Genomic DNA, 25458 nt, shown 5'->3' with positions numbered 1-25458 from the left:
ACAAGGTCCAGCATAGCTCCTCTCCTCGTTGGCTCCTCAACCACTTGGAGAAGGAAGTTGTCCTCAATGCAATCCAAGAACCTCCAGGATTGCCTATGCCTGGCTGTGTTACCCTTCCAACAGATGTCAGGGTGGTTGAAGTCTCCCATGAGTACCAGGTTCCGTGAACGTGATGCCACCCCTATCTGTATATAGAGGGTTTCATCCACTCAGTCTTCTTGGTCGGGTGGCCTGTAGCAGACCCCCAGTGTAATGTCCCCTGCTCCCGATCTCCCTTTAATCCTGACCCATAGGCTCTCAGTTGGCTCATTATCTATCCCTAGGCTGAGCTCGACACATTCCAGCTGCTTGTTAACATATAAGGCAACACTGCCTCCTCGTTTCCCTTGCCTGTCTCTCCTGAAGAGCCTGCAGCATTCCATGGCAACACTCCAGTCATAGAAGTCATCCCACCAAGTTTCTACAATGCCAATGAGATCATAGCCTTGGAGGTGTGCACACATCTCTAGCTCCTCCTGTTTGTTCCCCACGCACTGTGCATTTGCATAGAGGCACTTCAGCCTGTCTTCGTTGAGGCTGACTTGGCTGGAACAGCTTTGCGCTGCTCTCCAGGCAGTATTCCTTTGCCATGTATTAATGATGCCTCCCCATTGGCTCCTGTTTGTCCAGGAGCTCCTGGCTCGTCTATGTAAGACTTTGAGCATGCTGCAGTATAGCCAGCACATTTTGGAGCTAATGGCTGCAGGCCCTCACGAGCACCCCATTCCTCTTTCCTTGGTACAACATCCCTTAGCTGGTCACAGCCAAACCCGATAATACTCCCTTCCCCTGTCGAATCTAGTTTAAAGCCCTGTAAATGAGCCCTGCTAATTTTTGGGCGAAAAGCCTTTTCCCTCTTTGATTTATGGATCTCCTGCAGATTTATGCCTCTCCTGCATAAATCTGAAAAGGTACAAAAAATTATTACTCACAGTCAGAGACTGAGTCATTAATGAAGATAGTGGCCTTGCTGGGTTCTCCAAGAGCAGCATTCATGGGCATCCTTAGCACAAGCTCAAACTTCTCAGTTCCTTCTAACACTGGCTGTCCAAGGTCATCCAGAATTACCACACGAAATGTCTGCATATTGACTCCAGGGGAAAAATCCAAATTACGACTGATGCCTACATAATCTACTCCAGCTAACAATGAAAAGGAGATAAAAAAAATCAAATTAATAAACAGCATTACATGCAATTAAAAATGAAAATATCTATCATTAGGCAGTTAATTTTAGGTAAATCTCTTTTTTCAAATACAATTTTAAAATTTCCTAAATTTTGGAAGTCATGTAAAGCAAACACATCTTTTGACCATCAAAGTTGAATGATACAATGAAACAAGTCAATATTAAGTCACTTTTTGTTTGGTGATACAAGTTACAAAATGGGGCTGATTCTGGTCTGTTGTAAACCAACAGTTATTCCACTAAAACTAATAACGTTTCTTGTAAGTGAGAAATGAAACTAAGCATAAAGTTTTGAGAGAGACTCTGGAGATGAAGCAAAGTTTTTTGGAAAGAAAGTTCATACTATTCTGTAATGAAGTTGGAAGTTTTGAGACTATTATGTAAAAAAGGAAGGAGAAGAGGCCAGTGAGGTGACTGCAAGGAACTGCTGTTCAGAGGAGCTGTGTAAAACAGAATGAATGGAAACCAAAAAGATGAAATTCGGCTCAGACCAGGTTAGGGTCTGGAACCTTACTGTTAGAGGCAGACTACTCTGGGTCTGGCTTGCTTTTATGTGGTTTTGTTTGTTTGTTTGTTTTAAGCGAAGAACGCCAAGCCATAAAAAAGCAGTAAGAAGGACGCAAACAAAACAAGATACTGACTAAAACATGACACTGTGATGCCATGTGTCTTGGCACCAAAGCATTAAAGGTAACTTTGGTAAAGGACTGAGTTTAAATGTTCCTTTTTTGGGGGGAATAAGCAGCAGAGCTATTGAAACAAATCTTTGGGGGAAACAGTTTCATTGAAATTGAAATAGGGTTTGGAATTCTGTGAATTTGACAAAATCTGGCAATATTAAAGGCCATTATCAGATGGCTACTTGGTTAGAGTCCCTGCTGCTCTACCCCAAAGCTAAGCCTCTAAGGCAGGTTGTCCGGACTGGCAGCTCAGGGCAGCAGATCCAGCACTACACTGTGTAAGACCATGAACCAGGTTCATGGCTTTACAGGCAGCCAGCCCTGTCAGAGCCTTCAGCCTGTTGCAAAGAGACTAGAGACCATGTTGCAAAGAGACTAGAGAGCTGTGCCATTCCCAGTTTTGAATCCTTGAGGTGCTGGCACAATTATTTAAGATTCTGACTGTAAGGAATATATTTTTTTTTCCCCACAGAAGTAAAATAACTTAAATATTAAGGATGAAGTAGACATCAGGTCAAGTTCAGAAATTAAATAATCATTTTTTTTTCAAACTTCATAATTTTCTTTTTAATGAGAAATATGATGTTTATCACATATGTTTTATATATAGATGATGCTTAGATATTCCTTATATAACAGTAAATTTTACACAACTTTGCCTCACTGAAAATTTAAAGAGAATATAAACTCTACTGTCCAGTTACACTCAGGATAATCATCTAAGGAAGACAATTTTTGTGCTGTGTCTATATGAATGTCTTAGTTTTAAGCACTGTGTTTGGGGAAAAAAAAATAATAAAAAGAGTACACTAACACTTGATTCTGCAGACAAAGGTTCTGTCAAAGCATCACTGAATCGCACAGCTGTAGCAATCCTCTTGCTGATAATAATTTCTCATTGTCTACAGTAAAAATGAGAGGAGCAAACTCTGCATGCTGCCAGTGATTATAACTCTGTGCCCGGAGTATGCTGTTGAATCATTAATCAGCTGTCTTTGTGGGACAGTGTTTTATACGAGTATCTGAAGGCATTTCTCTTGGTGCTGGACTTCACAGTTGCTCCTACTGCTGTTTCTTTGAGAGAAATTCTGTAACTACTTAATTTGTTCTAAGAAGAAAGATCTGCTAAGAGCAAAAGACATACAAATTTCACCTTAGGTAGCTGAATCTATATCAAGACCAAATGTACTAGCATTTGTTGTTGAGATGATCACGAAACTAGAGCAAAACCACAACTTACCCTCTGCAGTTATTGGTTCAGACTTGCGAGACCTCACTGTAACAGACGCAGCTTTAGACAGATCTGTTCCAGTCCTCCAGACACGGACTTCAACATAGCCAGCACTCTCATCAACATAGTATTCATCATTTCCAAAGTAGAATGCTGGTTCTGGTGAAAGAGGAATAATGTCCATAACTGTTTCTTTACCTTATGTTGAAGGTAAAAGAGAGCGTAAAATCCACATTATTCAATGGAGAGCACTTCGCTCTTCTTGGTAAGTGAAATAAAGCTTTTTTTTTAAGGTTTATAATTTTTCTAGGTATTTTTGGCTTATTTTCAAGTACTGGTTTACGTATTTTGGGACAGCAATTGTTATATAAGCACTGTGCTCTTTTTCTTGCCTCCTGCATTTTGAACTTTGTGCGTCAGCAGGTATGAATCTGTGTGCAAAACCAAACGTGTTATCTCATTAAACTTATTTGAGCTGGGTTCTGTGCACAAGCCAGAAAATTCCTTGCATTTTTCACTTTGGTGCAAACAGACAAAGGTGAATATAGATAATGAAATCTTAACTTGAATGTTCGCATAGATTCCTGTTGCTAATACCAGACTGAAACATGATATATAACTAGAACTGCTTTTGTAAATGTTTTCCAGCTAACCAAAGGGGCAAATACTTAATTTTACTTCCCCCACATCTAGCATTTAAAACAAAATCAATCTTATTTCATGTAAACTGGAATGTGAATAGTCTTTTATCTTAATATTTAAGTTCCACAGTTTATAAGAAAGAAGAGCAAAAAGCAAAGGAGGTTAAGTGCTATCCCACTTAACAGACATATTTTTTATCCTCATTTTTTCCTCCCTTTTCCTGTTTTTCTACCCACAGCAATTTCACAAAGTAAACAGGCTTAAGAACATAGCCCAGCTTCATCCTGGATGTATATCAGCTCCCCTTTGCTATCCCTTACATTCCTGTTTCAAACATATAACAGTAAGCACACACAGCCTCAGTTTTCCCGTTGCGCAGCAGAAATCATACCTACCTTTCCCAATGGTTGGGATGTAATTTGAGGACCCATACAAATTCTCCTTCTATTTTATCCCTATTTTCTTACGTTGCCTAGTGAGAATTTATTATAATCATGAGGTTACAATATCACAAATGTGCTTGAAAATACCATACAGCATATGGTCAACTCAAATTAAGTTGACAAAGACCACAGCAATTAATCAGTACTCTATCAGTGGCACGATGAATACTTCCCCTTCATCAAGCACAGAAAAAGAAGAAAAAAATGCTAAGGAAATTACTGGAAACGTTTATAGTTCTACAGAGCTATGCCTAGCATACAGAAAAGGTAGAACTTACCCAAAGGAGGAGACATAAACCCTTTTTAATGTTAAGTGGTAGTTGGCCCCATTATTTCCATGATTCAGCCAAATTTTCTTAAGATTATATGCAAAACCTATGACTTCTATTACCAATCTTTTGTAATTGAAGAACCTGCTTCACTAAAACTGACCTCAGTAAAGCCAAATATTGTGAAGACATTGTATTATGAAGGTTTTGGAGAGGCTTGCAAGATAACCAGACAGACAAAATATTTATGTTTTTCTGAAGTACTTGAGGGCAATAGGACAACACAGTGTATGGCAACAATCTCCTCTGTGGTAGATTGCTTATTTCTTTTTATAGAAAGCTAAACAATTTAAAATAGGATTTTAATTAAAACTAACCAGAAGTAATATAGTTACTCAGTTATTACTGAGCCAAACTTTTATGTGAGAAGGCAGCCATTACTACGTATTTTGGAACTGTATACATAAATTGCATAAATTAGAAGTTTTGGATAAAAGTATTTTTCTTCTGTTTTCAAGATGTTTCCTGTACTTCACAACTGACAAAATAAATTATCAAAAAAACAAGCAAACAAAAAACTCCCTTAATACTCCACATTGATGAAAACAAATGCAGCTGCCTCTCTACTTACCTGCTAAAACTAAAATCATGGGTTGTAACAAATTGATAGAACTGAATGTATTTACTGAATACTAGTGAAGATTCACAGATCTGCTTGAACATTATCAAGGTCATCAACCTTTCCAGAATGAAAGGCAAACTTGGCAAATGTCTAGCTCAGGTAGATGAAAAGGCTTTCGGTTCCAATTTATTTTTTTTCTTTTATTCAACAACGTGTATTTAAATGTGTGTGTGTTTGTGTGCACAGACAGATACACATCAATCTCGCATTATTTGCCTACAGGGACTGGATTGTCTGTAGTTGCATTTGGGACTGTGAAGCTCTTATCTGAAACATTTTTAATAGGTGAATGGGATACACTCTCTGGACCTTATTGTATAACTACTATTAACTTTGATGAGAGTTCTGCTTACTTATCAGGGATACAGCAGAACTGGATATTAGATCTGCAAAGAAACGTGCCATTTCAGACATACAATGATCTTCTAAAATTCTCAAGATGGACAAAGGCTCATTCAACCTCCACAGGTTAAAAATACAGAACGTCTATTAAGATCAAATGGTTATGTGAATGATTAGATCAAGGCAGTTAAAAACATTATCAAATCTAATACGTCATTTCTTAAACAAGTATTTTTAAAGTTTAGCATACTGTCCCAAGTCTAATCTCAGTTTTATAATCCTGTTCTCTCTATACTGATGTCCTGGTAGTTCCAGAATTATATCTGGACTTGACCCTACCTCATTTTAAGCACTTAAGTGAGAGTTACTCACATTCAGAGCCTGCTTGCTCTCAGTTTTCAAGGACAAGGATAGGCAATTCCAGGAGGTTTCCCAGCATAACGAGCATACAAAAAGAGCGGTGGAATGGCTCATCCACTGCAGCGAGTAAAATCTAAGGAGATCTGGAAGCTTTCCCTTCTACTCACTGACTACACAGGGAACATAGATGACCTGCCTTAAACTAGATGGAAGATGTAAAAGAAAATGTTGTTGGTTTCTTGTAGTGTTATCCTAATGCTTGCTTTACTGCTGCTGAAGAAGAATCCTCATGTTCTGTCTGCTCCTGTAGTCACAGTGAAAGATAAAAATGCCTAAACCCTCAGTTAGCTTGCCTTGTATTCCACAGTGAGTTTTTCACACTTTTTGAGGCATGCATCTTCAATGAAAGACACATTCTGCATGGTTACCCATCCTAGGAAACAAATCCTTACAAATGTTTTGTAAGTTCATTTCCTGTAAGCTGTGTTAGTAGCTCCCAGGGGGAAGTAGCAAAGCCAACTACTAACAGGGAAAGCATTGTCTTTCTCAGGTCACGGCTGGAAAACACTCTGCTCAATGACTGCAGGCTCACTTACAGCAGATCTTTAATCTAGTAATCACTCTGGAAAGAGACTACTGCAAATTTAATGGTTCCTCTTACAGAAATCAGAGGAAGTTTAAAAGAGTTTTTTTGTTCAGACCCACAGATTTCACTGGCATGAAGTTACAATAATCAGAGGAGAAAGGTTAGGAGCCTTAGTACCAGGTTTCTTGGCACAGAAATTAAATCTTTGTCTTGCCTTTGCACTTACACAGTCAGGAGCGTATATCAACTGCAACACTAGTTGGTCATCAAGCAGGAAAACAAACACAATTCTCATGCTGTTAGAAATAGGCCTATCTTTGAATGTATATCAGAAAATCAATGAGAGAGTGCAAAAACTATTTATTTCCAGGGAGGCTTTTGTTTTTAAAATTTTATCCTTCCAATCTGCTTTAGAGGGAAGTGGGAAAAGGGTAGGTTGGTTATAATGCAACGTGCCACAATCAGTTTGGGCTGCCAGTGCAAAGAATATGTAAGGCAGGATAGTTAGGACAAACGCAAAAAACCAGACTCTTCTGTGCTGACATCTCAATAAGCCTTAATACTAAAGTGATTTTCAGTGATATATGCTACCAGTGAGAAATACATATATATATATGTATGTATATATTCTCAGGAGGAGAGAAAGAATAGAAGAAAACAAGACCTGCCACTATGGCATTGGAACTAGGAGAAGCAGTCATTACAACTGAACTCACGCTTGATCTTTTCTAGTGGTGTTAAACCATTTGTTCCTAAAAGTTTTTGCCTTCCTTCTTTCCATCCACAGTAAAAACAAGGCTATGACATGAACATTAAGTCATAGCCAGAACTAGCAGAAATCTGTTGTGGTAGTGCAGAAGGTGCAAAACAGTGCTTTGTAAGCTTACCAACCTGTTCTGGTACAGTCTAAACATGCTAGTGCAATGCTGAGTCCAAAGTAATGAGCCCTGATGGCTGACACAGCCAATTACCCTTGGACATAACAACAGAAAAACATGGCCAGATTTCCTCCGGACCTGATCTGACTTATACCCAGACAACACATACATCCCTACACAATGCTTACTTGCATTTCAGTATCGCAGTTAGCGTTAAGTGACTGAGCTGCTGAGTCTATATTTAAGAAAAGAGATTCCACCCTACCAACCATGAAGTGGGTGAGTTGTAGGTAGACCAGTTAAGAACAAGAGTTCCATTAGATTTGAGAAGGAATGGGCATTTACTGTTTAATAGCAGTAAAGGTCAACTTCTGTAATCTCTCTCATATATGCATGTTAATGGAAGCAAAATAAAAGCTCAGAAAAACTGTCCATTACAAAAAGTTTATATTATGATATTATCAAAGAGGACTTCAACATCTCAAACTAGGTATTTATTCTACCGCTATTTACACATACTTGAAGCTATGCAAGCAACTGAGCTTGCATTGAGCACAATGAATTTAATTTGCCAAGTCATTTATTTTTGCTGAATGCTGTAGAAGCAGGGGTCAAGATTACAGTCAGAGCTCAGTTCTGGAGCAGGTACCTATTGTGCAAATGCCAATAGCTTTTTATTTGATGTGGTCAAAACAGATTACTTTTCAAATTCATATATTGTAACCTCAACAGCTTTCATCTTCTTAGCACCGTTGTCATAACTTTTGCAATCAAAAAGTAAATCCTCCTCAGAATCAAAATTACTAGTTGCAGCCAAATTGCCACACACGTTATCTCAAGCAAATAATGTTTGTATTTCCATTTGTCTCAACAGCCTATTTCTGTTTAGCAATTTACAACGATTTTTTAAAGGATACTGCAGACATTATAACTGGTAAAAGGACAGACTCAGATTAATGCAACCTTTACCAAACCCAGTTTTATTTTGTAAGAAAAACACACAATTCTTTTTTTAATCTGCAAAGGCACTGCCATACATTGATGACTGGTTCATCACTGGATTACTCTCCTTTTACGCAATTTAACCCAGTAATTTCAGTAGAGTAACACAGTGGAAATCCAGATCAATAACTGCTATGAACAAAATGATATATGATTCACATTTAATTAATTTATGGCACATGTTAATTTTGTGATAGACCTTTACATTTTAACTAACCCTTTATGTTAAACTTTATGTTAAAGTGCATCCACGCTTCAGTTTCTCTAGACACAGTACCATGACAAGCAGCACCTGCCTAGCAGGTCTGGAATGCACATCTAACGTCTCTGCTACATGAATAAGTAAAACTCAAATGTCAGCAAAGTAGCACAGGAAAGGAAGTAGACTACAGCCCCAGCTGCAAGATTGAGGGTGGCAGCAAGACGGGTACAGCGATGCTCCGTCTCTGGTCACCTACTCTTTTCTTTTCTTGTCAGTCCCATCCCTGCTGCAAGGACAGCCTGCACCATACTTCACAGCCTGAAGAACTGAGCTAATTTAGACTGTGCTTAATTCAGGTTGCAGTTCATAATGGCTCAGTAATAACTAGATGAGCGACAGAGTATGCCTGAATTACGGAGTTAGAGACATCTGAATGCATGAAGCTGTGCTGTACTCATCTCATTCACAGAATCACAGAATCACAGAATGGTTAGGGTTGGAAGGGACCTCTGGAGATCATCTAGTCCAACCCCCCTGCCAGAGCAGGGTCACCTACAACAGGTTGCACAGGACAGCGTCCAGGTGGGTTTTGAATGTCTCCAGAGTGGGAGACACCACAGCCTCTCTGGGCAGCCTGTTCCAGTGCTCCACTACCCTCAAAGTCAAGAAGTTCCTTCTCATGTTAAGATGGAACTTCCTATGTTCAAGTTTATGCCCATTACCCCTCGTCCTATCACTGGGCACCACTGAAAAAAGACTGCTCCCATCCCCCTGGCATCCTCCCTTTAAGTATTTGTAAGTATATTCAAGATATATATTCAAGATGTGTGCCTTTAAACTGAAGATGTATTTTTAGACAATTAGTTAACGATTATGTACAAGATGGCAATGAACAGTCTAAAGTTGTCTCCCAACTATAACTGGCATTTCAGGAGAAAGGCTAATGTGTGAGGTTGACTATTATAAGTGACTTTCTCTTGGAAGCACATCATTTACCTTTGTTGATTTGCCGAGAAACATTGTTACCTTTCCAAAACACCAAATTCATATATATGTGAACTAACATATAAGTGAAAATATTTATTAGTAGAAGTAGTACTGTTATGATCATTGCACGCACTCTCAGGATGTAACCTACAGACCTTGATATCACTGGAACCATCACAGGGGGCAGAGGAGCTTTTCAGATTCAGAGGACAGGGCCAAAAGATTTTTTCTTGCTACAAGTACATCAAGCTGCAATCATTTACTCAAACTGTTCCATAACACGGATAATTGCCTCATTTACCAATGTAAATAAAAATATAAAGACTAATAGCTAAAGAAACAAACACTTTGGAATTTGGGGACACACCCAAATGCGATGGTATTAACTGCAGCAACTATCTGATTTTCACATATCATTTTCCTACTGGCAAGACCTCCCACAGAGCATGAAACCAACTCAGAATCTTCTACATGTTCTATTTTTAAAAAGAATGAGATTATTTTTATGTAAGAGGCCCAGGAAATGGCATCAGTAACAAATTCTCAATGAACTGATGAAACAGAGGCAGGCAGATAAATGGAAAGGCTTGGCAGTAATATTTAAATATACCACACACAGGGTACCTCACAAGGAGACCACGCATGAAGGAGCTCACAGTCAGTGATTCATACATGAGATAACAAATGAACCTACAAACAGAAACGGTAGGAGAAGCTGATCAGCATTTTAGAAATCAGGCTACCTAAAGATAGAGCATGTAGCCATTTCTAAATATGTTTTTCACATTTTCATTGAAATATTAGTTTACTACCGGGCCTTGCAGAAAAAGCAGTCTGTAGAACAGGTCTGAGTGTAATAAGTACGTTTGCAAAACCAGAGGTTTTCTGAGAAGAATATTTTCAATTTTTCTCTTCCAGTGGTTCCTCACACCTACACTCATATCAAGAAACACAACCACAAAATCACAATAGCTCATTCTATGAATATTTTCTTTAGGATAGCTTGTAACATCATTCACTTAAATCATGACCCTGCTCTCTAAGATTTTAAAGTCCAAAGTCGTATTGATGTCAATTAGGTTTTCTCCCCACCTGAGACTTCCACTGTTTGGCGAGTAGTACCAATAAGGCTTTCGAATGATAAACAAGCATTTTGTTGCTTGGCAATGAGAGATGATAGGAAGACGGTGAGGAAATTGTGGAGACTCAATAGCAAAGACAGAATTCCTGGACCTTCATAAAAGTAAATGCATGCTGAAAATGTGTGAGCTCCTTATGCAGTAAAAGCTATTAGACTGTGAGAAAAAGGATATAACAATATTCTAAAGATCAAAATAAATCCAAATTGTGCATTTTCTGAGAGTATTTTTTCATAGAATCACAGAATGGTTTGGGTCAGAGAGGACCTTTAAAGATCATCTAGCCCAAGCCCCCTGCTGTGGGCAGGGACATCTTCCACTAGATCAGGTTACACAAAGCCCCATCCAACCTGACATTAAACACATCCAGTGATGGGGCATCCACAACTTCTCTGGACAATCTGTTCCAGCGTCCCACGAGCCTCAGTGTAAAAACTTTCTTCCTTCTGCCCAATCTAATACCCTCTCTCAGTTTAAAACTTGCCTCTTGTCCTATCACTACAGGTACATGTAAAAAGTCTCTCTCTGTCTTTCTTATAAGCCTCTTTATATGTTGAGAGGCCACAATAAGGTTTCCCCGGAGCCTTCTCTTCTCCAGGCTGAACAGCCCCAACCCTCCCCTTTCTTCACAGGAGCGGTGTTCCAGCCCTGTGATCATTTTTATGACCCTCCTCTGGACCCACTCCAACAGGTCCATGTCTGTCTTGTGCTGAAGACTCTGGAGCTGGACGCAGTACTCCAGGTGGGGTCTCAGGAGACCGGAGAAGAGAGAGAGAATCACCTCCCTTGACCTGCTGGCCATGCTTCTTTTTATGCAGCCCAACATACAATTGGCTTTCGGGCTGCAAAGCACACATTGCTGGCTCATGTCCAATTTTTCATCCACCGATATCCCCAAGCCCTTCTGCGCAGGGGGGAAATACTATTCATCTTCCAGTCTGTACTGGTATTGAGGATTGCCCCAACTCAGGTGCAAGACCTTGCACTTGGCCTTCTTGATTTCAGTGGGCCATGAGGTTTGCAGGGGCCTGCTCATCAAGGCTGAGAAGGTCCCTGAGGATGGCATCCCTTCCCTCAAGCCTATCAACTGTACCACGCAGCTTGGTGTGATCTGCAAACTTGCCGATGGTGCACTAAATCCCACTCTATCACCAATGAAGATACTAAATAGTACTGGTCCCAGTATGGACCCTCGAGGAACACCACTCATGAGTGGTTTCTGTTTGGACATTGAAACATTGAGTGTAACTATTTGGATGCAGCCACCCAGCTAATTTCTTATCCATTTAACAGTCCATCCATCAAACCCACAACTCTCCAATTTGAGGTAAGAATGTTGAGGAGCACTGTGTCAAAGGCCTTGAAAAAGTCTAGGTATGACGCCATGTTGGTTGTCTCTAACGACTTCCGTCTACTGTATGTTTCTACATATCTTCCAGTAGGATCTGCTTCATGATCTTACTAGGCACAGAGGTAAGGCTGTTAAATTCACTTTATCAAGTGAATTACAAATCTGAATCTTAACAAAGTAGCAAATGTGTTTGGTTTCATTCAAGAATAAATGAAGAAGAAAGAAGGCACTATTATTATAACTATCATTACTACAAATGGTGCATAAAAGAGGAATAGCATAACCAAAAAATGGAAGATACTTTGTTTTCCCGGTGGCTGTTGTTATTTGTGTATCATTTCTGGCATATCTTATACCACGTTTTTTAAAGAAAATTATGATCTTATCCATTCTTGTGGATAGTTATTAAATGTGTTCTGCCTCTTTGTATACACAGACTTTTCTGGATTGGAGACATCTTGACCATATCACAAGACAGGCTAAGAAAGACACTGCCCCAACTACGACTTTAGATTTTTGCACTTTTACTATTCAGTCGCAATGCTAGTTATGTTGAGTTTGCTTAACTGGCAGAAGCAATTTCTTGCAGGCTTTTCTGCCCACATACAATAAGAACACATTCAGCCCACTGAGGTCTGAAAACAAAAATACGCAAGATGATATCTTCCATGCTCCCTTTACAGGAGCTAATGTTGGGGATGGGATTCAGCAAAGAAGACACAGCAGAAGTGAAAATAGAAAAACAGCCAGACTTATCAGACCACAAAAGCAGAGCTCTAATGACAGAAAATATGCTTTGCTGTATGTTAAAAGTTCTCGAATTCTCTCTTTTGGACTTCTGACCCCATTCGTGTCAAAGGGAAGAGAAAAGAGTTGCCTGACAGACAGTAATGTGAGATAATAACTGAGTTAACCCTTTGTTGATTTACACATTCAAAAGGAGAATCAACATCATTAAAGCCCAATGGGGTACACTGGTTCTGTTGTTCAGTATCCTTTGGGTTTTCAAAGACTGATGAGCAAAGTGGCAAAGTCTCAGTATAAGAAGCTTCACAGGAAGAAAGATGATCTGAAGAAACCTTAGGAAAATTGAATACACCAAGATGTCCTACACAATTTGATTATCCAAATCTTAAACACACAAAGCACTCACTAGGTCACTAAATTAATTCCCTATAATCGCACGCAAACATGAACAAATGGTTAACTTACAATGGTTTGCTGGGCATTCATTAAATTTTCTAGCAGTCTATAATAAATATAAGATCTGCAGTACAAAGACAAAAGACATTAAAAATATAACTCAATGTCCTCTCGAGTCAACTGTCATAAAGCAATGATCCATTAGGCTCTGGAAAATAACATCAGCACGCATAAAAACACCATCTCATTTAACTCATTCTAGATTTAACAGAAAGTGTCAATTTTCATACCTCGTCTTATCAACTATTTTATGTGCTTCGACTACAAAACTCAAAAGCTGTTTTCTATATTTCAATACTCTCCTAGAAATATAACTATAATTCACATAGAACTGTAATAATGCATATATAAGCTAACCATTTCAGAACCTGCAGTAGTGAAGGCTTGGAGATATGCAGTTCCGCCAGCTGAGTCCTCTATTGTAAAGGTCTCATCTAAAATAGATGTGACAAAGTACTGTCTGGAGGTCATGGTCTGTCCTCCTTACTTACTAAATGACCTATATACCTAGTTGTTAAGCAGATAAGTGAAGATGAGATTAATCCAACATCTGTAATTCATATAAATATAATGTGTGAGTGTGTACCTGCATACACACACATATAATAAACTGCCAGTAACAGATAATGCTAGAAAAGCAAATCACAAATGCGCCCGGTTGCCTCTATAGAATGTCCTACTGTAAGATATGACATTAATTTATTTCTGTGATAGACAGAAAACAGGGACTTTCCAAAATCTTTAAGGCTATCATCATAAATTGAACATTTTTCACTCTTTTGAACTGGTGATAATAAGAAACTGTAAGCAAAGAAAACTGGGAGTATAACATGTGTCATAAGTTGGCTGTCTTCCACATTTTCCCTTGATTAGTTGCCAGACTGGCTACCTGCCACAGACTGGGGAAAGAGGAGGGGTCACATAGAAATTTTACCTAATGAGAGGACAAAAGAAGTTAAAAGCTGCACAGAATTGCCAGAGGCATCAGACCCACAGGCACTGTAAAAATAGAAAAGGGAGAAAGTAGTCAAAGATGGCTGTAGAGAGGAAAAAAGAATAACTATTTTATTATTTTAGTCACCTCCAGAGAACGATGAAGGATACTCAGAATCACAGAATCACAGAATTTTCAGAGCTGGAAGACCCAAATCATGACCCCAGTCATCTAACACTGGGCGTTCTCTGCATATAGTGTTCAGGTTGTAACTACAACTGGAAAAACAGGCAGATATTAACTACCAAGATCAACCAACCACTCATTCAGTTTAAGGTCATGGCACACGTATTGTTGAAGAGAAAAAGACACATTCAATTGCCTCTCTTGGAGGCCAGTGGAAATAAGGAGATTCCAGATAGCCTTGTGAGATAAGGATGCCCCTCTGCAAACCATGTTACTAATAGAATATTTAGTTATCATCAGCTGGAAATTTGGTTCAGTACGCACACCAAAAGTTAGTTGATACCGTATGCCTACTGGGACATGTAATGCAAAGCATATATTTATAATATAGCATTGCAAAGCTGACTTTCTGCTTCTTTTCAGACTATTGACAGTAAACGCCAATATGGACTTTACTATTCCGAGCAAACTGGACAAGCCCTAGTGGCTACTGATTTCCAGAACATGGTCTAAGTATTTCCAAAGTTTAACTAACTGTAGTGACAGCAAGTGTTTTAAAGAAATCTCCAGAAGACTAAAGAATTAATCTGTTCTGTTTGACCTCTAATATTGGCCTTCTGCGTTATCATACCATGACCATACCATCATTCAGTCTACTCAGCTGTAAAATATTCCCAGACAGTGCTATCCTCTATCACGTGGATGATAGGAGTGATCGGTTCTGTTGAGCAGCTATGAAGAAAATGGTAAGCAAACCTCCAACATAAACCTGAGTCCTTTGGTTTCCCAGCCTTGATGTAGAAATGTCAAGAAGAAGTCTGAACGGCTGCTTGCCCATCTAATGTGAATGAAGTGGAACAAATGTATTTAATGTACTTCCTGCTGTGAACAGCATGAGGCTTCAACAATTCCACTAAGGCAAGATGACTGTTTGTCAGCCTGGCTGTAAGGCTGTGTGCTCTCATGGCAACACTAAATACAGTAGCATGGAATTAAAATCACATGGGAAGACAACCACTGACAAAAAACTTGAAGCAAACAAAATAACTGTAAGCATTCCCCTCTTAGCCACAAACTTCCAGCTCTGCATTCATCACACCTCTTCTCTGCTGGTTTCCAAATGTGATTACAAACCAAGAGTTTAAAATTTGCCCACAAAACAAAACAGAGTAAGCAAAAAAGAGTTCAAACCAGCAGCCCGGCAATCAAAACATTTGACTATGAGAGAGCAGAGCTTTGACTGCAAGCCTTGTTGCAAGAACTGAAGCATTTTGGATCAGACTCGTTGCATACAACACAGCAACGCTGTTAGCGTTGGAACGAAATTACAGGCTCCTCGTTCCCAGATGAAGACTAACAAAAGAGTTTGATCTCATTTTTTCTCCATGTACAGGAGATGATTTCAGAGCCACAGCTTCAGCTGGAAAAAGAGCACTTCCAGGCTGATCTTGCTTAGTTGCTAAGTGCCTGGGGGTGGGGATAGGGGGAGGTTAGGGCATTTCCATGGAAGACTAGGGTCTGAGTATTTTCAGGATCTGAGACTAAACTCCAGGACTCCTCTCTCCAAGGGGAATGGAAAGTGCACAGCAACCTTATCTTCCTTTCCCTAGATGCATGACATTGATCTATTATGTAAAGTGCCTCCTCTGAATAATGCCGAACTCTGTGCTCTCTGTGCAGGATAGGTATGTCCTGAGCCAATCAACTGACCTCAAATTCTTCAGGGATTTCTGTCCATGTCCCAGATCCTTGAGATACCTGAAGACAAGTAGTTCAATCCATCAATTCTGGCTAGATTTAATAACACAAGTTCACATTTTTATGGAAAATGGTTGATTTTTTTTGTTTGTTTTGGGATTTTATCTTGAATATCTGAATACCTATTGAAACACTCTTCAGCCTTCGTTTCTTTAGATTTCAATTAGATTCTTTTAGATTGTTCTTTATAAATCATAATTATTTAATGAAGCAGGAATAGCTATGTATCCCTTTTTTGTTTAATGGTATTTCATAGTAGGAGCTCTTTTAACACAAAATTAGAAAAAAATCCTTCCTTCATGCCTGTAGTGCCTACGACTTTGGGTTGAATGGCAAATTAAATTTCTAAGGGTAGGGTTTATACCTACTGTCAGAAAGTGGTGTATTCAGATGCACCAGGTACCCATGGTGATTGATCTCAACCATCCTAGGATGAGATGGTTCCTGGGAGCATATCTCTCTTTTCATTAACTATAGGAGGATCCTCGCATAGCCTGCTTGAATTAGATGTCTAAATTTATAGACAGCTAATATCAAGTAAGATTACTGCCACCCCAAAAGTGGATGTTTTGCATAAGTCTTTCCCCTGAATGCTTTTCTTCCTGTGGTTCATGGTTAGTAACTATCACCTCTGACTCAAACAGATCCATGTTTTTAGTTTTTAGTGCTTAAACTGTAGTGACACATGTAACTTTGAACACAAGATTTCCATGCGCAATGTACTTTGCTGTGCATTTCATTAACTTAATCCTTTTCTTCTTTTGTATCTGTCTCTAACTTCAGGACCTACCAGGAAAAGTCCCTTCCAAATTAAGAAATGTCCCAACAGCAGCACCAATCACCTTTCACAATACATACCTGTGCATGTTCTACATACTGTGATTTTTTTTTCACATTTTGCTTTGGCAGCACAGCACAACTATATAATCCCCAATTAAAGTATTCAGTTGCCAGGAATTTTTTAATATAGCCTGGTTCACTAGAAAGTTGAGCAAACCTCTTTTACTTTTTGTTTATTGTCATGATTGTACAGCAACTCAGCAATTTTAGTTAGACCCTAAGGGCCTTCTCTAGAAATAAAAGAAGAAGAAAAGACTTTGATGATAGGTACTGAAGGTGAATGTTTCCTAATTAACTTGCATTGAATGCCAGAGGAGATAAGGTAATGTTGCTAGTGCTGACTTGACTTCCATAGGAAAGATCTCATGTAGTATTATTAAACTTTGACCTTTGCTGTTTGTATCTTTTGACCTGAAGAAGTCAATGCATAATGTTAATCCAGTCACAGTACTTGGAGAAATCACAACTTAATGACATGCTGTGACATTCGTCCAAAGAAACTTTGTTAAGAAGAAGATGAATTTAAACAAACAATGAGAAAAATATTTTAGTAGGTGTAAAGTAAAGAGACTAAAGTGGACTACAGAATTTAGTATAACATTACTATAGCTCATAGGCTATTATATATGTGCTAAAGCTTTTATCCACTTCTATCTTAGGGATTCTCTGAATTAATTTTTATTGTTAAAAGCTAAAGAGAGTGCTTTTTATTTCACATAGCATACTGTTTCAAGTTATTGAAATTAATTTTGTGCACTGCAAACAATAATAACCAATGCTGCTTAAAATCTCCTACTTATTTATGCAGAATTTCAGTCGTGACTAATAGGCGGTTAAATTGCTCGCGTTACATAAATATGTGTGATGCGTGTATATGCACAATATGAAATAAGCATATGTATGTTCATATATGTGTGTGATTACATAAATAAATATGTAAGATATAACTTATAATTTATCTACTCTTGTAGTTTGTACTCTGCTTTTTCTAGAACAGGCAGCACAACAGATCTCAGATGAAACAAAATACATGTAGAGTTTTCTGTTACCATGCATTATGGTTTTGTGCAAACTAAAAGTGTGTGGTAGAAAATTTTACTGGTAAGTGAATTGTCAGTAAGTTTTTGAATGCTCTGGAACTGTTTGTGGAAGTACTTTCAGTGATACACAAAGCAAAAACAGAGTCCTGTCACACTATTTCAAATATGACGTATGGAACATTTTGGGTGCAAAAAGACAAGTGAATGTTTGTAAAAAATGATCCAAACCTATCTTTCAAAGCCCCTGTATCTTTTGATATCCAAAACATTCTTTACTCGTACCAACAAATGTAGATGTTTCAGTTATTACATAATGAAAATGTTCTACTCTGATATCCCAAACACTTCTCCATGTCAGCTTTTTTAATAAATCCCATAGGATTACTTTTATTTGCTAAATAAATCCTGTTTAAAAGTTTGTAGCATTGAGACAAGTTGTGCTCATAAATGTAAGAAATATTAGACCTAAAACTGAACACTGTTATACAAACCAAATTACTTCTCATGTTTTCTAATAGCAGTGTTAAAATAAAGGAGATTTCTCGTTAACTTCCCTAATATTTTGTGGGAGTTTCATAAACTGTTAAGTTCTATACTATGCTGGGATTGATTAATTGTCATCATTTCTTATTCAAAGTCATTCTACGTTACAGTTAAAATGACTGTATAAGCTTATGAAGGACAATATCGTACTTTAAATGCTAAAAACAATACATAAAAATGTTCCCTTCCAGGCATTGAGGTTCCCACTGAAGTTAGATGCTCTAATTTCAGCTCATCTCTGTTTTAAATAATCTCTTGGAGAAACATTCTCCCCATCTCAAACTTTCTGTATACATTTTAAGCAGTCAGAACACCTTCAAAAGCCACATATTCAGCTTCTTCAGGGATATATTTTTATAGCTACTCTCTCAATATTCTATGCTTTGCTATCTACAAACCATAAAGTTCATGAATTCATCAAATTATTCAAAAAAATCAAATTATTGTAAAAAAAGTACACAAATAAGCCTGGATTTGCTATCACAGCAAAGTCAGATACACGTATATGATCTGTTACTTTACAAGAAGTATTATTTCAAACTGTTGTGTTCATTAATGCTATATGATTACCCAAGTGTTCCCCAGAGAAAACAGTCACCTCTGTCACAGGATTACACGTGAGAAATTTCAGGCAGACCGAGTATTTACGATTCAATTAGATGGGTGTCAACTTCCTGCCTCGAAGATCTGCCTTTTATATACTTAATTAGGGAGAAATCACTGTGCTGACAAAAACTGCCTATCTTGGCATCAGACTTTCAAAGAGTACTATATAACTCCTCACATTAGGAAATAAGACAGTGTCACAATAGATGGTTTATGGCCTCATAGAGAGGACTAAAATAGCTTATCATTATTCCTTTCACAGAATTTACAGCTGAGGTGTCAGCCTCCAAACTCCATGCATAAATGAGGGCAATTGTACCAGGAAACCAGGAAAATTGCTGCCACTCCTAGAAAGACAGTTGCCACACCAATGCTAAGGACGCTGAAGGAAAGGCTTGAAGTCTCAATAATATTTACATGTATTTTCAAAAGCAGTTGATGACACAGTGTGCTGATTCTACTATTTCTCGGTCACAGACCTCTCTCTAATCACCACCAGAAATGTTGCTTTCAATGCAATATATCAAAGCTATTGACCACTTGAACAAAGGACATAATACCGCCAGCGCTTCCTTACTGAGGTGATTTCTAAAGCAACATTACAATCTTTTGATTATTTGCTTTGTTAAAAAGACAAAGGAAGCATATGGGGACACTACTAGGCAGAAATTTAAACGCAGCATCAAATCAGAAGGAATATAGCTTGCCTCTTAGCAGCTGCTAGATGACTTCTAGTCTACCAGGACCTCTAATATGGCCCTTTGGAGCATAATGCAATGGGTCTGGAGGCTTTGTGGACACAACCTCAGAATCACACAGACAAGGGTGACCGTGCAGGTGACAAGGGTGACATTTTGGATTACACTTTTTACTGTGATAGAATGTAAAGGTGCATCTCCTCACTCCCAATCACTGCTCATGTGATTTTCACAAACCATAAAATATCAATCCTAAATACTTTAAAGAACCTACATAGCTTCCTAATAGTATTTTCAAAACTCAAGATGTAAGCAGCATGTGTTTTAACCACCAGGGAGAAGTGCAAAAGTCTCCTACATGCTGTTTTCAGTGTGATGCTACCTGTAGTGTCGCTCCTGGACTGCACTACCACTTTATTACATGATGTCTTACCATCATCCTTATCAGGTATAATGGTAATTCGAGTGCTCGGGAATTCTGCACCAATTCTTCCACCCATCGGCATGCTCAGCAAAACATCAAAGGTCTCAGCCTCTTCATATAAGGAATCATCTATGATGACTATCCGACACATTTTTTCTCGTTCGTCTTTATCAAAACGTAGAATGCTGTTGTGATCCTCGGGCCTGGATATGTAGTCAGAGTAAGAAAGTACAGAGGTTGGGGCAGTGCCAGATGCTGTCCCTATGGTACAAAAGGAAAACAGTCACTACACATACCATGGTTATAATGATGCCCTTGCAGAGGCTGAATTTTATTTTCGTTATCTTTTAATTTCTATTTACTTTTATGTGATAAGATGGGCTGAAACCTCTAACCAGGCTACATTTCTGAGGTCTCTGGACAAAATACTTCTGTATATAATACAATGCAAGCACATGGCTCCTCAAATTCATTTGCAGTTTTTTAGTCAGAAGGAATATTGTAATCTATCACAAGAGACATAGATTGACAAAGCAGATGCTGTGACGACTACAAATTAACTTGTTCAGTGCATTTTATCAGTTGAAGACATCAGTGGACCAGAAATTAACTATAAACAGATAGAATTTGATGAAAACAAATAATTTTTATTCCACATCACCTCAACAAAATCATCTCTCCAGATGAAAAATAACAATAAAAGCACAGGTGAAGAGACCCCATGCTCTGTGTGGATATAATCAATAGCAAATTAACAGATAGAGGAATGAGAAGGATGACAATTAAGCAATATTATTTTATACCATTTTTTTTCAATATACAAACAAGTAAAGGATATCCTGGGCAATCACTGCACCACTTTCAGTTCTGATCACTTTCAGATATGTGGGGCTGCATAAAAAAATCTTGCATAAAGAACACAGATCTTCTTCACCTCCTAACAAATAGCAGAAATTTGGAACGTATTTTTTCTGCTGTATTTAACACTTTAAGACAGATTGCAAAGATGAATAAATTTCCAATTGAGACTGAATATTTAGATGAAAAAGTAATTAACAGTTTTATTATGCAATAGATGGAACAATTCTTTTTGCTTTTCTGTCTCTTTTCCGTTTTTGCCTTTTTTTTTTTAATATTAGATTCTGTTACCTTGTTGTGTGTAGCAGATAACCATCAGTTCCTGGCTCACATCTCCACTTCTTCTGACTGGAATAAATAATTCACCAACATCTTCTTCAATAGTATAAGTGGACTGAGGAATAAAGACAGTTGATTCTGCAAAGCACAGACACATTTGTTTATGTAGGTTTAAGGCCTCATAAACTCACCTGTAAAACAGCTAGGAGCATTCTATCATATTCTAAAATGCAACAAATAACTCATATTTATCAGCAATGGTGCTAAATTTGAAGAAAAACTTGGAGGGTAAGAGAAGTAGAGTTTGTTAGTCCTTCAGAAAGGGAAAATAAAATCAGATCATTAGGTCTGAATTTACAAGTCCTTACTACACGGTGTCTAATGTGACTAATTTACTTATCTAGTGTTAATGGTGCATTTGTCCATGACAAATTTGTCCACAAGGTCTATATTTTAATTATTTCCATAGTATTTCATCATTAACTGTTAACCACAGAAGTACCAACAGCATAGCTCACACAGTGTTTCTGCAAGGTCATTCTTTAACTTACTGCATCACGATAACTATGAAAATCATTTGGCACTGAGGATGCAAGATTGAGCTCTTGCTATCTTACTCGGACTTGGAGATTTGCTTTAAGTTGGCTGCACGCCTACACTCCTGTTTTACTCAAAGGAGACCTAGCCAATAGTCAGTGGAGTCTGGAGAGCAACCTCACCCTAAAATGCATCAGACCAAAGAATGTCAGATCTGTTTTTCCAGGAAAAAAACACTAAAATGCATTCTAAACCCCTTCATTATTTCACACCCATATAAACAGATTGCTGAGTTTTATGCTGTTATTGGGATTCTGGATCAATTTCGTTCTTGTTCCCTCAAAAACTCAAGAACAAAAGGTGGTTATGCATACAATTATAAAGCACCTTTATAGTTTCATTAATATGACTGCAACCCTAACAGAATATAATTCTGTGTAATACCACATCGAGTGGTATCAGCTGACTGCACAAAGCAATTTTTTTCATTATTTCAGAGGACGTTGGCAAACACTGTTCTGAAAATTGTCACATGACTTCTTTGAAAACATGTTCCAGGTTTTATTTCTCCAACTGGAAAATACTACTAGCATGACTTAAGGTCAAAAGCCTACCTTAAAAATGCTGTAATTCAGGTTTGATAAGATCTAGACACTGTCACGATTCCAGCAAGTAAAAAATTCAATGTGAAAACCACCAAATCCCTACCCTTTTTTTTTAATAAAACAAAAGGTACCACACACACATACACACACAATTGTTCCTTTTATTTCTCCTTTTAGAATTAAGCTGACAAAATTAAAAACTCTATCCTTCAAAAAAAATTGCAGGAATCTGATTTGTTCTGTTTCCTGTCTCTCCCATAATTGTCCAACTAGGAGTAAAATGACACTATAAAAATTTAATAGACCTTATGAACAACATAAAAGCTCAGAGGAGAATGATCTACATCACCTCAGGTAGCATAAGAAAATACACCCTTATGCAATCTCTTTTGGGAATAAAACATTAACTAATGTCCCATACAGAGGGGCTGGTACAGCTTTCCGAAGCAGCTCAGTATTTTGGTGCTGAGACTACACGACTCAAATCAATGAATTTTAAAATAATTTTCACTGGAAGCATAATAAAACTTTTGATGGTTCCTATTCAGTTAGCATCTGAACTTGTTATACCCTGTGCTTTAAAAGATGATTAGGAAACTCAGTCCTTCCCCACAAAGTTCTCTCTATATTTTTCCTGCAGATATTCCTTGATTTGCTGTTGTGCATTTGATTTTCTCCTACGCAACTTTACTTTATGTATAATTACTACAAATTTTCTGGGACTGTAAGAACTTTACCTTAATATAGGAAACAGAAAAAAACTATGGTTGGCATTAAGAAAACTCAGATGATTATCCTGAGTTGTGCTATCTCACTGATTATAGAAAAGATAGATTTAACATATTTTCAAGTAACTTCTCTGTCTCATACATACTGCTTTTCAAGTTAAGCTCTATTTTTCTCAGTGACTAAATATGGACATCAGATAACCGCTGGTTTAACTACCATCTATAATTAGGAACTAAGAAACCTCTGACAGTTTTCCTGCTCCGTCCTCTTGAAATGTTAATTAGGGACGACTATACAAAACAAGGTATTACAGTCATCCAATACTTGAAAGATTCCTCAAGGACAGTTTTGTTTGACCATGGCCCAGGGGTTCAAGTGTCTGAAACGCAAAGTAACCACAGCATATTCTACATTTTTTTTTTAATCAGCTTCTTCCTTCATTTACATTTAAACATAATTTTATGTGGGCTTGACACAGCTTGTGCTGTACTTGATCTAGTGAACTTCTGAACCTTACTGAACTTCTCAGCTTGATATTAAGGCCTACGTGATGCAACTAGTCTGCTCCAAGACCCAAACATGTTGGGGGGACTAACCAGCCTGGACTTTCCTGTACCATCCTCTCCCACATGAATTATCATGACAGAGTGAATCAAGTCAGCCTCCAGCCATCTGTGCAGATACACTCCGTTTGCAAACACATTGAACTGAAAACGTATTGTACCTAAAATGAAAACAAAACTAAACAAAACAAAAATCTAGATATAATACATGATAGAAAAATGCAGGTATTTCATCAAAGCGTACTACTTTAGTTATATATTCATGAATCACTTAAAGTGATAGAGGACAAATGGCTACCCAATGCCAAGTCTGTCTTCAGAAATATTCTGAGGAAAGGTGAGCTTTACTATCCACTGTTACTCAGCATTTGCACTTCAGTTTATCTTTTGGTGCATGCACATATTGGCAGTACAGTTCTGCAAAGGTTCTTACCATCTCCTGGGTCAATAATTTCCACCGTGGATGCATCAGGAAATTCCAGAACTGCCATGACTGGCTCAGAAAGAACAATTTGAAAGGACTCAGACTGCTCATGTTCACCATCACTTAAAATCCGTACTCGCCATGTAGCTAAGGTTTGGCCAGGATTAAACTGCACCTGCTTCTGGGCTTTTCCTCTGAAGTCTTTATCTTTCTTGGCAGTACCATCTTTGGTGCTAATACCTGCCAAAATCAGAAATTCAGGTCACTATAAACATCACTCATAATTTTTCTCTCATTATGTCACCTTTAAAAAAAAGAAGTTTTAGAAAAATATACTTTTTACAACTTGAGAGGGTTCAAGCCAACTCTGTTACTCTTGATCAATTTTATATTGGTGTCACACATAGAGGTGGAAGCACATAACTTAACATTATGACAGAGAGTTTGGACAGAATTAGCCAAAGCAAAACTAACTACTAGAAAAACGCAAGTTCTCTGAGGTTAAAGTCAAGTTTCCATTTCTCTTTAATTCATCTATGGACGCCCAAAAGGCCCAACAGATTTTTCCCCTCCCCGTTAACGTTCTGGGTTCTCTTCTGTTCTAGAACATCTAAATAACATGCTGCCTGAAACGCTCAAAAAATATTTATTTCTCTTAGAAAAAATAAAAAACACACCTGGAAAGTTCATCCTTCAAGGGGAATGCTAAGGAAAACACAGAGACACAAAGGCATAAAACATATGGAATAAGGATGAAAGAAGAGGTAAAATCTGAACCATTGTGGCTATTGCCACCATAATAAACATTTTTTTAAATGATTATCCTCTTATTTCAATGTTTGCACAATGACAATCATTAAACTTGAGTCAAGTTGAAACTGCAAAGCCAAGGGATAAAATGCAATACAGCTCATCCCACTGAGACAGCACAGACCTTACATCCTCAGACCCAGGCTGCTCTAAAACGGCTTTTCCTTGGCATTTCCCTCCCTCTTCAAGGCTGTCTGAGGGGCCCTCATGGAAATTAGCCAGTCCTTCAGAACTACCTCCAACTCATGCGCTTGGCCTCTGTTTGAACCCCACAATACCCCACTCAAATCTTAAAGGTCTTAGGTTTTCAGAAAAAAATAATAAAATTGAAACTTCTCCATTCTCTGCCTGTTTCTTCCAACTGTATGGTTTAAGGTAATAAAACATATCACCTTTCCC

The 25458-nt window shown here is 38.0% G+C and overlaps 1 protein-coding gene across 1 annotated transcript in view; it reads right to left on the bottom strand.

Annotated features, from left to right (window-relative positions):
• FREM2 (FRAS1 related extracellular matrix protein 2) overlaps positions 1 to 25458 on the bottom strand; it is a gene marked incomplete at its 3' end in the record, with an annotated part of 121711 nt that overhangs the window by 10938 nt on the left and 85315 nt on the right. Inside the window, exons 5-9 of the mRNA XM_009888426.1 lie at positions 24259 to 24489; positions 21404 to 21529; positions 20264 to 20515; positions 3149 to 3298; positions 972 to 1181 (exon numbers count right to left, since the gene is read on the bottom strand). Of these exons, the coding sequence (XP_009886728.1) occupies positions 972 to 1181; positions 3149 to 3298; positions 20264 to 20515; positions 21404 to 21529; positions 24259 to 24489 (969 nt within the window). The remainder of the gene's footprint in view (positions 1 to 971; positions 1182 to 3148; positions 3299 to 20263; positions 20516 to 21403; positions 21530 to 24258; positions 24490 to 25458) is intronic.

This window comes from Charadrius vociferus, unplaced genomic scaffold (assembly GCF_000708025.1).
Source record: "Charadrius vociferus isolate BGI_N301 unplaced genomic scaffold, ASM70802v2 scaffold16, whole genome shotgun sequence".
In the NCBI taxonomy this organism is placed as follows: domain Eukaryota; kingdom Metazoa; phylum Chordata; class Aves; order Charadriiformes; family Charadriidae; genus Charadrius; species Charadrius vociferus.
The sequence above is the reverse complement of the archived record's forward strand: the minus strand, read 5'-3'. Positions and strand labels throughout refer to the sequence as shown.